We start from the raw sequence: 13,940 nt of genomic DNA on the forward strand, positions 1-13,940 counted from the left end.
CACTTAACGAAATTAATTCAGCTGAGATCTCCAACTTAAGTGATTTTTTGTCATCGAGTTTGAATAGATGAGCAAATTTTAATAACATAATTTAAATCTAATGTTTTTGTTTTTTTTTTTTTTTTTAAATGCTTTGGGAACGAATGTAAAAATGTATCTTTGTTAAAAATGAGCACAGTTGATGTTAAAATGCTTTGCTGTTAAACTCGATGTTAAGCAAACAGCTGACTATTTATGTCCGTCCAACGCAGCAAAAAAAAATACCAGAACAGAAGTAATAAATACTAAAGCAACGCAGCAATATTTGTTGTGACCACAGCGAAAATGTTTAAACTCGGTTAAAATAAACAAAAACCCTAAAATTAGCTCGCGACTCAGCAATAAAAAATTATAATACACAACATACCATTGTCGAGTAATATGGGCGATTTTTTCAAGTCGCTAAACTTTAACTACTTTAACACCACATCGGATGCAGGTGGTAATGGAGGAGGAGGAGGTTCCACTACTGCTACAGTGAACAGTGGCAGCATGGACAATGATTACGTTGGCCAATATGTAGAAATCTCCGGATTGAAGCTACGCACAAAATGTGTCATAGCCGAAGGTTAGAAATATTTGGAATATACAAACAAAAACAATTGCCTAACCCCATGCAAGTGCATAAAAATCAATAGGAATAGAGTGTTAAATATGGTTGTATTCTTCGAAAAGTTTGTAATTGCAATCAAAACTGCCAACAATGACACCACAACGTCATCTACAAACTCTTCGTTTCCGCTTTCTGATTTTCGCATTGAAACAGAATGAAAAACTTGTTGCTTTGTTAGCGAGTATGAGATGTACGTTAAAAGTCATACATGCTGTATTCACAGTAGTATTGGTGTCTCAAGTTGTTATTGAAGTTCAAGCGTTCTTCAGCCGTTCTCTTGACCTATGAGTCACATTGCCAAACACACTTACACACACACGCAATCACAAGAAAAGAGTATCAAATTTCTGAATTTCGGTCTTATAAATAATGCATATTTAATTGTATAAATGAGTTTGACTCGTCACTGAAATTGAACGCCCCCGCTTATCAGTGTGATTTGTTATCAGCGTTTCCCCTTCTATTTGCAGGCGGATATGCTTTTGTGTACGTCGCACAAGATGTGAAAAATGGCACAGAATACGCCCTCAAGCGCTTGATCGCCGCCGATCAGCAGGCCTGCCGAACAATCAACAATGAGATTAGCGTCCATAAGCAACTATCTGGACATAGCAACATTGTCACTTGCATTGGCACCAGCTGCATTCCTCCCACGTCCCATCATGGCGCACAGTTTTTACTGCTAACGGAACTATGCAAGGGTAACTCATGGATAAACTCAAGTGGAATCCAATTTGATAATTTCATTACTTTCAAAAGGTGGTTCTCTGGTGGACTGCTTTAGAGTAGACAATTCAGCGCTCGATCCACCTGTTATTTTGCGCATCTTCTATCAAATGGCACGCGCCGTTGCCCACATGCATACACAATTGCCGCCCATAGCTCATCGTGATATAAAGGTAATTGGGAACTGTAAATGCCTAATGTGAATCAAGTCAAATCATTTGAAAAGCAAGCAAGAATAGAATTTAACAAATGTATGTAGTAATATATTAAGCAGTTTTGATAGTCTATATCAAGATGAGATCTATTGAGCAAATGCCTTTCAAAAATAATCTAATCATTATATATATATTCCGTTGCTAGATTGAAAATTTCCTTATTGGCAATGACAAACAGATCAAACTTTGCGACTTTGGTTCAGCCAGCAAGGAGGTGTTGGCGCCCACATTTGAATGGACCGCACATCAGCGCAATATGCTTGAGGATCAGCTGAATACGGTGACCACGCCCATGTATCGTGCGCCCGAAATGCTGGACACATGGTCGAATTATCCGATTGGACCCAAGGCCGATATATGGGCACTTGGCTGTATATTATATTTTTTGTGCTATCAAAAGCATCCATTCGAGGATGGAGGCAAGCTGCGTATCATCAATGCTAACTATATTATGCCACCTGACTCCCGTTATAATTGCTTTCGCGAGATTATAAAAGGCTGTTTTAAAGTGAACCCAGCAGAACGCTATGATATCTCAATGGTCTTGGAGCGTTTGGCAGCCATTGCTGAGACAAACAATTGGTCGCTTAAGGGACCATTAGATTTGCGCGGGATGCCTATAGAAACGTCGCCAGCCCATAGTCCAGAGAGAAGTATACCCGAAGCGAACCACTCTGTGTTCTATTGCGACAATCCAAATCCTGCGGCTGTGCCCACACCAACGCCCATATCTATGAATGCACCACAGACTGCTTCTGCTGCATCGACCTCGACGGCTAGTCATGGCAGCGGTAGCTTGCTATCCTCTCTGCGTGGTGGTGCTGGTACTCTGTTCAAGAACCTAAAAGATACTTCAACCAAGGTGATGCAAACGATGCAACAATCGATTGCACGAAACGACTTAGACATTAGTCACATCACTTCGCGCGTTCTGGTAATGCCCTGCCCATCGGATGGCTTTGAGTCCACTTACAAAACGAACAACATTGAGGATGTGCGTCTGTCGTTGGAGAGTCGCTTTGCACCGCAAAAGATAAGCATTTACAATTTTGGACCACGAACTGTGCCGCGCCTGCCACCGCCAGTACGAACTGTGGAGGCGGGTTCTGTATATGGTTGCCCACAGGCACACGCCCCCAATCTTCAAGTAAGTGCGAAGACTTCTAAATACATTCCCGTGACATTTTTAACAACTAAACTCTATTTCAGGGCCTGTTCACTGTATCAGCGGATATGTATAACTTCCTTAACGCAGATCCCAAATCTGTTGTCATTGTGCAAACTGGCGACTCGGGCGGCTGCACTGCGGCCACAGTTATATGCGCTCTGCTTATGTACGCAGATTTGCTGCAGGAACCAGAGGACGCGGTGCAAGTGTTTGCTGTTAAACGCCACACCATTAATTTGCGTCCCTCCGAGTTTCGATATCTCTACTATTTTGGGGATATTTTGCGGCCCACGCCACTTCTTCCGCACTACAAGAATATCAACCTGGTTTCGCTCAGCTGTCAGCCCGTGCCGCGCATGACCAAGGCTCGTGATGGCTGCCGGCTTTACATGGAGGTCTACTGCAACGAGATGTTGCTTCTTACTACTCTGCAAGATTACGAAAAAATGCGGTAAACTAAATACTTCCTTCACATAAGACTATAGATTGGCTAATTTTAATTTTATTGAATTTCAGGCTATATATAGCGGGTCCAGGCAAAATCGTGCTGCCAATTAATTTAACTGTTTGTGGAGACTTGACTATTGTATTGTACCATGCGCGTAATGCTTTGAAGGGCATGGTGCGACCGCAGGGTCTCAAGATTTGCCAGTTTCAAATTAATACTGGCTTTGTGCCGGAGCCAGAGACACTCATCACATTTAATGCCCATGATCTCGATGATCTACCTGATCCGGAGCAAGTACCGCCAAACTTCTGCGTATCGCTCTCATTAAGCGTAACGGATACGGAAACTCCGCCCAGCCACAAGCCACCATGGCTACCAGCCAAGTCAAAACGTAATGCACAAAACTTATTTAGTTCCGATTTAGAGTATGTGGAGATGCTGGATAATTTCGGTAAGTTCAAGCTGGCCTTAGTAAAGATCAATATTTAATTCTAATCGATTTATGTGGATTGCAGTGACCAAGCCCACTACGAAATCCTCTCCGCCAGCGTCTGTTAAAAAGTCGGAGCGATCGAGCTCGCCGTTAGTGCTGCCCGATGTCACGGAAATCGCTCATGATACACCCACAGCAATGCCAGAACCCTCGCCACCTATTGATTTGCTCAATCTGAATCAACAGCCGAGTGGTGGAGCTGCAACAGCTGCTGCTGATCCACTGGCAAGCGCCATGCCCAGCTCAGATGCTAGCTTCGACCTGTTAGGTGCCTTTGGCGATGATGACTCCACCGGTATTGGATCGGCACCCATTCCCGATGTGTTGCCGCCTCCACCGCTGCAGCAGACTACACAACAGCCGCAGATCAATGCAGATCTTTTTGACATATTTGGCTCTATAGATCAAAACGGCGGCATTGGCGCTTCCAATCTAAAGCCATCAACCAGCACTAATCTGCCACCCTTTGTGGGCACGGTACCGACATTCGTCACAACGCCAGCTGCACCCAGAAAGGAACCATCACCCACGCAACCACAAAAACCACTAGATCCATTTGCTGACATTGCCAACCTGGCTTCTGATCTAAATATAAACTTTAATCGCAGCACGCTTGGTGCTAAGTCAGCGGGCAGCACGCCCGTTGGTCATAGTCCACAGCCTACGCAGTTTTCCAGTCCGACACACAAGCCAGCGCCAAGTCCACCGCAGACCCAATCGCAGCCTCAACCACAAGCTAAACCTCAACAGCAGGCACAGCCACCGTTTGTAAGGACACCACCGCAGCCCCAGCCGCAACCGCAACCTCAAGCTCCACAATCACGCCCGGACTATAGTCGAACGCACTTTGATGCGCAAAAATCATCGCAGCAACCAGGCGCTGGTGGCGGAGCCAAGAGCTCTGATATTTTTGCAGATATTCTGGGACAACAGGGCTATTCGTTTGGTAGCAAAATGAATCAGGGGCCGAGATCCATAAACGAGATGCGCAAAGAGGAGTTGGTGAAAGATATGGATCCGAAGAAGGTGCGCATTATGGAATGGGTAAGTATTATTAACAATCTAACTCAGGAATATCTGTAATAATGCTGGAATTTCAGACCGACGGTAAAAAGAACAATATACGTGCTTTGCTCTGCTCCATGCATACGGTGCTCTGGGAGAATGCCAAATGGCAGCGCTGCGAAATGTCCACCATGGTTACTCCCGCCGAGGTGAAAAAGGCCTACCGACGCGCCTGCTTAGCTGTGCATCCAGATAAGGTGAGCTCATTTATTGCTTGCCAAGCATTTTTCTTTATTCACTTCCATTCATTTACAGCATAATGGAACGGAACACGAGGAAATCGCCAAACTGATTTTTATTGAATTAAATAATGCTTGGACGGATTTCGAGAACGATGCCACACAGCAAAACATGTTCAATGCTTAAAATGTGTCCTAAAGCTTATTATAAGTATATATTAATATATACACAAATAGATTTAACAATCCTTCTATTAGCTAAACCTAGTTTAAAGCCATGTAAGAGTGTAAGCTTTAATGTGTAAAGTGAAAGTATTTGTGTATGCCACAAAAGGCATACACATTTTAGTTAGCCCAAAATGAACCCGATTTGAAATTCTAAAATATTTATGGACAATTTACTTAATTTTGTAACTAAATCTTAGGTGCCCATCCACATTCCCACAAATACACAAAACCCATATTGTGTACGAGCAAAAAAAAAATTTAATAAATTGTAATTAAACAGTGTGTGCAGTTAGTACTGTTGATAATACAGATGTAAGGTCTGAACATCATATAATCCTTAAAGCAATGGTTACTCTACATTCTATAGCTATGATTTGTGAAACAAACAATTCTATATATCTTATACTCAATACTTCAAAAGCTCAATTATTATAATTATTGGCGTTAAAAACAAAATGACCTGGTCCCAACCCAATATGTGATTATAAAAAACGCCTATGCAATTATAAAAACTAAATAAGCTGATCTAATTAAAAATATAAATATATATATATCCGAGTACATATAAAACTGTTTGTAAAAATGAAATGTGTGTGGTTGACCAATGAAAACTGTACTAAATAGAATAGAATGTAAAACACTTGATTTACTGTTACTTTAACCCAAATAGAGAGCTCTTTATTTTCAGCATTTAAAATAGACCCATTCATATATACGGAATTATGTAATAAATTATTTATGCATTTCTCTGCGAAGAGCTATTGTTAGCAATCACAGTTTTCTTATTTAATTATATTGTGCCCTTGACCAGCTTGCCAGCCACATATACGGCTTTAATATTACGATCATCACCAGTATAAATAAATTTCTCCAAGAGCTCGTCAACAGTAAGCGGACGATGTGGCTTCTCCAGCACACTCACGTCCACCAGCAAAGCATCGAAATCCTTACCAACAGAGAAGTTACCCGTAATATGATCCAGGGCTAATGCCTTAGCACCACCCAAGGTGGCTAAATAGAAAGTCTGTTTGTACGTCAATTGTTGGTAGTCGTTATCTGGAATTTCAGCTCGCCCCGTGCCAAGGATATTTTGCTTTTTAAAGAAGTCAAGATGTTTGGAAACTTCTATGGCGCGCAGTAAGGCAGTTAGTACGGATACGGAGTTGCCTCCAGAGACATCCGTGCCCAGGCCCACTGTTAATCCAGCCTTAACAAGACGCTGTACATCACAAATGCCTGAATTCAAATTGGTATTGGAAGCGGGACAATGAATAATAGCGGTTCCACGCTTCTTAAGCAAGGCAATCTCATCATCCTGCAAATGCACTCCGTGCGCCATGACGGTCTGTATTATAGAAACAGATTAGGTTTCCTTGAAGGTTTTTTCAGTCAACATTCAACAAACCTTTTTCGTTAGCAGTCCCGCTTCATCATAGGCATTGGCATAGCTCGTTTGAAAGATGTCTCTAACCACCTCGATCTCAGTCAAGTTTTCACTAATGTGGCTCTGCACATGCAAATCGTATTGCTTAGCTATGTTACCCAGTTTCTGCAGTAATTCCTTGCTGCAGCTCAGCGCGAATCGAGGAGTTATTGTGGGCAACACAAGGGGATTGTTAAGTTTGCGTATTGCTTTTACAAATGCTTCAGTTCCCCCGACCGATTCGTCTGTCGTCTCCCTACAGAGCAAGTAATACTTTGATTGCAGACGGATCGATTGATTAATTATAATGCTTCCACACTCACACATAGAAGTCGGGACTGTTGCAATTGGAGCAGACCTTTCCTATCAATGCGCGCTGGCCTTGACGTGCAACTTCCTCAGCTAAGATCAGTGTCGATTCCAAATTATTGGTAGCGAAATAAGAGGCCAAGGTGGTGCCACAGCGAAGTGTAGCTTGCTATATAGAGTATTAAATTATCAGCTGATATAACGAAGCAGACACAGAATATATACATGTGCAGTATCTGTGTATGTGTATGTGTCTGTGTGGGTGTGTATGTGTGCTTAAGAATGAAAGCAATCGTTAAAAAGCCAGCCAATAACTTCTTGTCGAAACAAAATTTATTGCATATGTGTTCGCACGTGTGAGTGCGAGTGTGAGCACACAATGTGTGATGATAGGCCGATAAGGAATACAAACCAATATTGATCATTATGAGTTACAGTTGAACTTACAACAACACTTCTATAGATCTTCTGAGCGAATTCCTTGTCAACATATTTTGCTTCAGTTGGAAACGTGTACGTATTTAGCCAATCCAGCAAAGGAACACTCATTCCCAGGCCAATTTGTGCGTATTGCGGAGCATGAATGTGACCATCACAAAAGCCCGGGGAGAGAAACTGGAATCGAGACAGCCTCACTTCGCTAATCAAGTCCGCATTGACCTCGGAAGTGGACAGCCAATTGTCATAATCACCGCCAATGCCAATTATCTTACCATCCTCTACGGCTACAAAGCCTTCCTTAAACGATTCGAATTCGTCAAATGATTTCGTATGCACGATTGTTCCACGGTATACGGTGGGCATATTCTCTATCAACGTGTTCCTGCACTGGTAACGATCAGAAACTAAGTGGGAGTGCTTGAAGAACAAGTATTTAAATTATTATCAGTATGGTTTCACATTCGAGGCGGTTGGCAGCCTAAGTTCTATTCAGTGTTGGTAAACAACAAAATAGCTTTGGCGGTAATAATAATTTAAGATAAACCACTAACAGTGGATAAACTTTGTTTTTTCTTAACATAATTTAATATTCTGTAATTTATCTTATAGATATTCTGTTGTATTTAAATATATCAATTACAACACTCCTTTATACTTAAAATGTCAATAGTAAAACAAATTATAATTTGAACATATATTATAATAATTATAAAACAATTTCATGAATTGTAACTAATTTCATAAAAAGCTGGTCACTTTGTTGCAGTCGCAATTTTTAAGCAACAGCTGTTATCCTATCGATAAATGTAAGACGAATAAAATGTTGTGAGAAGAGGGAATACGCTTAGTGTTTCGTTTTCATTTACACACTTGCACAGCCAGGCTAAACTTTATTTACAAACAATAATGTAAAAAATAAGAAGTTTTGTTTATGTTCTGCGTTTTTCTTGGCGCAAATTTTCCAAATTATTAGTTCACAGTGTCCAATTATGATGATTTCGTAAATATCTGTTAGATTTAGCTGATCATATACTTAGTCGAAAGTGTCTCACGCAATCCAAGTGCATTATTGCTCAACATAAATTGCATAGCATTGGATAAACGGGTTTAACTCAAAGCAAATTAAGACCTATTGTGAAATGTAAGTATGATGAAAAGTTCACATCCACAAACAAAATTTGCATCTTCAATTGTTTGACCAGAATATTCATAAAAATGCAAGAGAAATGTAATTTATATTCTTTCTTTTATATGCTAACATAGGGTTAAAATATGTATGTATTTTTAATAGGTGTGCTATTTGCAATTAATTATTTGTAAACAATTGACACGTACTCAAACATAAACACGTACGTCCTATCGAAAGCTTTCGGTGAAATAAGTTATAATGAAAAGATAATTACGCCAGAAGTGCAAATTCGTTATCTGATTTTTTCATTCAGCTGTCGCAGTCACAGCTGATCAAAACAAATACATAGCTAGCGAATTGTATAGAAAGCCAAGAAGTAGCGCCGAGGACGTCAAAATGCGAAAAACAAACATAAGACACAAGCCAATAATGAGCAGCAGTTCACGCTTAACTGACTGCCGCATGCGCTACACAATGTGCCATTATGGAAAGCAAAGCAAAAGCAACACATAAGACATATCATTATGCATATGCTCTAATGTAGAGAACAGGAAGCAGAAAGCTCTTCAGTGTTTGTGTACGTGTGATTGCCACAAAACAGAACCAGTTATAAACAAAATCGAAAGGCAACGGAAAACGAAAAACACTCAAATTCTTGCAAGATGCGAATCGGACCCAAGAGCAAGCTACCCAAGTGAAATACATGTGTGTGTGTGGGTGTGCGTGCATGTGCATGTGCGTGTGCCTAAACACATGAATACATAAGTATTACATGTGTTTGTGAAACGAGTGGGCCAAAGCGCCCGCGTCCCAAAAATCGATTTTTCGGGCCAGTGGCACATTCGGCGCACATAGCAAAACATCGAGTCGAACTCGGTCTGATTTAGTTAAGGAAGGCGCTAATATTAAGTAATAGAATATTTCCATTTGGTAATAATATTAAATAAGCATATAGGGCAGTGATTACATGCCTGTGTAAATAAGAACAGTAATACTTGCCGAACACAGTGTTTGTAAGACTGTGTGTGTGTGTGTGTGCATGTGTTTGTATGCAAACATAAACAAGCGTTTCAAGGTCACTGCAAGCAAAAGAGGCCAAGCCAAAAATATAATGTATGTATATACGCTCAATGGCGCACTTGGCCAAAAATGTTCAGCAAATCAAATATGATGTGAGCATTCCTTTGTTCTCTCTTCCTCTAATCATTCACAGCAGCCACAATATGGATTCGTTTTTAAGCCTATTCGATCCGAATCAACCAGACGATGGCTTTGACGAGGAGCAAGAGCTGAATGGCAACAGCAGCGGCAGCAGCGAGTATGAGACGGATGCTCATGTCAATGAGAGCAATAAAATCAGTGGCAACAACAACAACAACACGGGCAGTAATGCCAAAAGTAATTTAATCTTTGACTTTGAGCAGGGAGCTCTGCCCCCGGAGCCACAGCTAGGCAATGTGGAGTACAAGCTCAAATTGGTGAATCCGTCAAAGCAACGCTTTGAGCATTTGGTCACCCAAATGAAATGGCGTCTACGCGAAGGACAAGGTGAGGCCATCTATGAGATCGGCGTCTCCGATGCGGGCCACCTGCAGGGCCTCAGCGATAAGGATATGAATGCCTCTCTGACTACGCTCAAGCATATGGCCCATCAATTGGGCGCCAGCACATCCGTACTGCGGCGCAAGACAGTTGACATGCGGCGCTCGGTTGCCGAAGTGCTCGTACGCAAGATCCCTGACGATCAGCACAACATTGAGGTACGCGTCGCCGTTTTAGGCGGCGCTGATGCTGGCAAATCCACGCTGCTGGGCGTGCTCACACAAGACGAACTGGACAATGGGCATGGGCGTGCACGCTTAAACATGTTTCGGCACATGCACGAGATTCAGTCGGGTAATAAATGAAGCTATATATAAGTGGAGCAGTTTCTAATTGGAGTCTCTTCTCAGGTCGAACCTCCTGCATTTCGCATGAGACTTTAGGCTTCGATGCCTTAGGGAATGTGGTCAACTACAAGTACAATGAAATGATGACTGCCGAGGAGATAAGCGATCGCTCCACAAAGCTGGTCACATTCATGGACCTGGCAGGTCATCGTCGCTATATGCGCACAACGGTCCAGGCTCTGAGCGGCTACTCACCTCACTATGCGATGCTTGTGGTGTCCGCTGGCAGCGGATGTAATGACACCACTGAGGAGCATTTGGCCATTGTGCGTGCTCTAGACATGCCGTTCTTTATATTGATTACCAAAACGGATATTACATCACCAGATGCCACACTGCAGGAGCTGCGCACTTTGCTCACGAATATCGGCTGCCGCAAAGTACCGTTTATTGTCACCAATACAGATGAGGCCATATCGGCTGGGTCGAACCAGGTGTCTGAGAACATTGTGCCCATATTTTGCGTCTCGAATGTGACCGGAACTGGACTCAATTTGGTCACCAAATTTCTCTACGTGTTGTCCCCAGGCATCAGCAATGCTGAAAAGGATCGCCTGGAACTAGAGCCATGCGAGTTTCAAATTGATGAAATTTTTCGGGTAACCGATGTGGGATCCGTTGTTGGCGGCCTGCTGGTACAGGGTGTCCTTACCGAAAATATGCCCATGAAAATTGGACCACTACCGAACGGCAGCTTCCACTCAGTTACCGTTCATACCATACATCGTAACAAGGCTCCATGTCGAGTGGTGCGCGCTGGCCAAAGTGCATCGCTATCGTTCACGCCCACCCAGGAGCTGCCACCGCTGCGAAGCGGAATGGTTCTGTTGGGTGATTCAGGAAATATAGACGAGCCCTATGGCACTTACTTCTTTCAAGTGAGTCCATTCAAATACTTCTGCCTGAACACACAGCAATATCTATGGCACAACTTGTTTACATTCTAGGCCAAGGTCTCGGTGCTCTTCCATGCAACTGCCATTTACGTGGGCTTCCAGACAACGGTCCACATTGGGAGCATACGTCAGACGGCTGTTATACGTGGCATCATGGGTGGCGAGAAGCTAGGCACCAATGACTCGGCCTCCGTCATGTTTGAGTTCGTCGGACACCCGGAGTACGTGCGACCTGGCATGCGTATACTCTTCCGCGAGGGCATGTCCAGTAAGGGCATTGGTGTAGTCACCCAGGTATTCCCCGTCAACAAGACGCGAGCAAAGTAGAAATGGAATTTCATCTATTTCGAAAATAGATGCGCGAATCGGCTCAAATCGCAGACAGTGAACAGATTTGAATACTTATTAAAGCTTATCAATATATCTCAACACGGATTACATATAGAGACATGTACATATTACTTAAAATTAGAGTTTAGAGATTTCGATTAGCATATGCGAGAACTGAGTATATGCTGAAATTGTAGCAGATCTTGTTTACATTTAGTTTGAGTTCTGTGATTTTTCTTTTAAGCTCAACTGCTTCAGTATATATGTGTATATATCCAGTAAATATACACACACATATATATATTCTGATTCTTTAGACAATGCAATTTTAAATTGAAAACCATGTTCGAACTTTAATTTCGCCCACGCATACTTAATAAAACCTAGACGATAACATACTCCACATTACAATTGCTCGGCAATTTTATTTTATTTTAGCGAACTTACTACGGTTTACTGTCCGGATGCTCCTTATTGCTACTCGTATCGCTGGAGTGCGCAGGCAGGTTGGAGGGGCCCTCGATTTGCTCGGCCTTGGCGGGCACAGTGGATGTGAATCTAAAGAGTACGGGTATTTCGCCCAGCGATGCATTGCCATGTGCCTCCAGCAGGCGAATCCATGAGAGCAACGAGTCCTTGGTGGAGGTCCCCGTGGCGCAGATGGCAAATATAGTACCATCGTCCTGTTGATGTACCGAGCGCACTTTGCCTAACTGATTGTGGCGACGTGGTGGCGCACGTCCAAAGAGCGGCACACCAATCTGCGTCACATCATCTTCATCCACTTGTGGTTTGTCCAATTGCGCCAGGAACTCCGGGTCCGCATCGGCGCGCAGTGTAAAATAATTGATGCGCCGATTTCGTATCCATATGTTGAACGGCCCCTCAATATACAGAGCCTTCTGGCGGGAGTGCTCACGCATCAGCTTAGACTGTTCGGGGCTCATGCCACTCACAATCCACGTATCATCCAGCGCGTCCTTGATCTCGCTTGTCTCAAACACATCGATTTTCGAACGTAGATCCACTGTGCACATGCGCTCCACAGCCAGCTTAGCTATTTCCAGCGTATCGTCGGGTACTGGATCAGGTAGTGGCCAGGGTGACAAATTCTTGAACTTGGGCATCCAGTACATCATGCGCCAGTATTTACGCAACGGATGTCCCTTGTTGCCGAACACATTCAACAGCATTGCCTCCATCTCGTAGTCGGGCATGACGCCATAGTCTTCCATCTGCTCAAGCAGGTCGATAATACATTGTTGCTGTTTCGGATAATGCATGAACTCGGCCTGAAACAGATTGGTTGGTATAAACTTTCCCTTGGGCATAACATTTATCAACGCCTTGTAGACTTCCAGATCGTGCTCGACTCCAAAGTCGGGCATATGCTTCAATGCGGCGTAAATAAACTCCACATGGTTGCGCCGGTGCACATCGCGCTCTTCAAATATTTCCACCATTGTCAGGTAGGAGTTTTTGGTCTTCTCGTGAGCGGCTGCAAAGGGATTTCGTATGCTCGGCAGGTTCTTGGACGAGCCGGCAGCCCCTCCTCGCTTCGTATTGGAGCTGTCATTTTTATGATTCTCATTTGCTTCATTCGTTGCATAATTTCTGCAATGGAGCGTTGGGGCCCGCTGTTTATATATGCTTTGAGTAATTGTGCTGTTGAGTCGCAGAATGCAATGCAATTTGCGAATCATTTTTATTTAAAACAAATGTTTTTCTTATAAATCTATGCTGAGCGATTATAAAACAACAACAAATGCATTTTACAGCACTACGAACTTACAATCAGCTGACATCAGGAAATCGGAACTATCGATATGAGACTAAGCAAGACGATGAAAGGTAATCGAATGAGTCGTTGTGCTGTGTTCGAATGTGCTGCCAATCAGAATTTATACGTGGATATTAAGCCACTGAACAATGATTTATGTACATACAATAAATGCATTAGAGCGGTAATTACATGAAAGTATTATTGTGATACTTCAAATCGATGAATATTTTCACACTTTAGACTCCACCAAATAGTAAATTGTATATCAAATTATGGACAAAATGTTTATACAATATATCAAAGTATAGTTCGAAATATAAGTATGTATTTATTTGTCAAATAATTGTGTTCAACACATCAAATATCACATCTAAGGAAAAACTAAGCTATCAATTGGAAATCGAGGAGCGCGAAGACCCGCCCCCATAGATCAGTCAAGAATACGTTGAGCTCGTATTAAACATGCCATAATAATGCGATGGAAAGTCATTAGCCCGCATGTTTGA

The 13,940-nt window shown here is 42.6% G+C and overlaps 4 protein-coding genes across 6 annotated transcripts; 2 read left to right on the top strand and 2 right to left on the bottom strand.

Annotated features, from left to right (window-relative positions):
• The first annotated feature begins 225 nt into the window (after nucleotides 1–225).
• On the top strand, nucleotides 226–5,945 carry aux (cyclin-G-associated kinase). Of its 2 annotated transcripts, XM_018112788.3 has the most exons (9): nucleotides 226–607; nucleotides 1,123–1,353; nucleotides 1,412–1,551; nucleotides 1,739–2,740; nucleotides 2,803–3,212; nucleotides 3,278–3,660; nucleotides 3,725–4,746; nucleotides 4,803–4,964; nucleotides 5,023–5,945. In XM_018112788.3, the coding sequence occupies exons 1-9, from the start codon at nucleotides 421–423 to the stop codon at nucleotides 5,131–5,133; spliced, it is 3,648 nt and encodes a 1,215-aa protein (XP_017968277.1). In that variant the 5' UTR covers nucleotides 226–420; the 3' UTR covers nucleotides 5,134–5,945. The 2 variants fall into 2 exon arrangements, with proteins under 2 accessions (XP_017968277.1, XP_089112752.1); XM_089256626.1 differs by lacking the exons at nucleotides 1,123–1,353; nucleotides 1,412–1,551 and having other exon boundaries at nucleotides 479–607.
• DhpD (guanine deaminase) lies at nucleotides 5,431–7,823 on the bottom strand. Its single transcript, XM_018112793.3, has 4 exons — nucleotides 7,354–7,823; nucleotides 6,921–7,075; nucleotides 6,580–6,853; nucleotides 5,431–6,519 (listed from the first exon to the last, which is right to left on the bottom strand). The coding sequence occupies exons 1-4, from the start codon at nucleotides 7,708–7,710 to the stop codon at nucleotides 5,965–5,967; spliced, it is 1,341 nt and encodes a 446-aa protein (XP_017968282.1). The 5' UTR covers nucleotides 7,711–7,823; the 3' UTR covers nucleotides 5,431–5,964.
• Nucleotides 7,824–8,169: 346 nt separating this feature from the next.
• Nucleotides 8,170–12,062, top strand: LOC108659737 (GTP-binding protein 2). 2 transcript variants are annotated; one of them, XM_089256628.1, is made up of 4 exons: nucleotides 8,170–8,488; nucleotides 9,693–10,372; nucleotides 10,429–11,303; nucleotides 11,373–12,062. In XM_089256628.1, the coding sequence occupies exons 2-4, from the start codon at nucleotides 9,700–9,702 to the stop codon at nucleotides 11,646–11,648; spliced, it is 1,824 nt and encodes a 607-aa protein (XP_089112754.1). In that variant the 5' UTR covers nucleotides 8,170–8,488; nucleotides 9,693–9,699; the 3' UTR covers nucleotides 11,649–12,062. The 2 variants fall into 2 exon arrangements, with proteins under 2 accessions (XP_089112754.1, XP_017968279.1); XM_018112790.3 differs by having other exon boundaries at nucleotides 8,171–8,488; nucleotides 9,690–10,372.
• On the bottom strand, nucleotides 12,043–13,453 carry ECSIT (evolutionarily conserved signaling intermediate in Toll pathway, mitochondrial). Its single transcript, XM_018112794.3, has one exon. It carries the CDS (start codon nucleotides 13,352–13,354, stop codon nucleotides 12,098–12,100), a length of 1,257 nt encoding a protein of 418 aa, XP_017968283.1. The 5' UTR covers nucleotides 13,355–13,453; the 3' UTR covers nucleotides 12,043–12,097.
• Between the last annotated feature and the right edge of the window lie 487 nt (nucleotides 13,454–13,940).

The sequence above is a fragment of the Drosophila navojoa genome, chromosome 2, assembly GCF_054131105.1.
Source record: "Drosophila navojoa isolate 15081-1374.11 chromosome 2, UAZ_NAV_1.0, whole genome shotgun sequence".
Lineage (NCBI taxonomy): Eukaryota > Metazoa > Arthropoda > Insecta > Diptera > Drosophilidae > Drosophila > Drosophila navojoa.

What these genes read in the sequence shown, in the direction of transcription:
- aux (XM_018112788.3), top strand. Translation starts at nt 421, where the DNA reads ATGGGCGATTTTTTCAAGTCGCTAAACTTTAACTACTTTAACACCACA. An exon ending in GCTAACGGAACTATGCAAGG is followed by an intron (nt 1,354 to 1,411) that starts GTAACTCATGGA and finishes TACTTTCAAAAG; the next exon opens with GTGGTTCTCTGGTGGACTGC. An exon ending in CACACGCCCCCAATCTTCAA is followed by an intron (nt 2,741 to 2,802) that starts GTAAGTGCGAAG and finishes ACTCTATTTCAG; the next exon opens with GGCCTGTTCACTGTATCAGC.
- DhpD (XM_018112793.3), bottom strand. Translation starts at nt 7,710, where the DNA reads ATGCCCACCGTATACCGTGGAACAATCGTGCATACGAAATCATTTGAC. An exon ending in AACAGTCCCGACTTCTATGT is followed by an intron (nt 6,854 to 6,920) that starts GTGAGTGTGGAA and finishes CTTGCTCTGTAG; the next exon opens with GGAGACGACAGACGAATCGG. An exon ending in CGGGACTGCTAACGAAAAAG is followed by an intron (nt 6,520 to 6,579) that starts GTTTGTTGAATG and finishes TCTATAATACAG; the next exon opens with ACCGTCATGGCGCACGGAGT.
- LOC108659737 (XM_089256628.1), top strand. Translation starts at nt 9,700, where the DNA reads ATGGATTCGTTTTTAAGCCTATTCGATCCGAATCAACCAGACGATGGC. An exon ending in CATGCACGAGATTCAGTCGG is followed by an intron (nt 10,373 to 10,428) that starts GTAATAAATGAA and finishes GTCTCTTCTCAG; the next exon opens with GTCGAACCTCCTGCATTTCG. An exon ending in ATGGCACTTACTTCTTTCAA is followed by an intron (nt 11,304 to 11,372) that starts GTGAGTCCATTC and finishes TTTACATTCTAG; the next exon opens with GCCAAGGTCTCGGTGCTCTT.
- ECSIT (XM_018112794.3), bottom strand. Translation starts at nt 13,354, where the DNA reads ATGATTCGCAAATTGCATTGCATTCTGCGACTCAACAGCACAATTACT.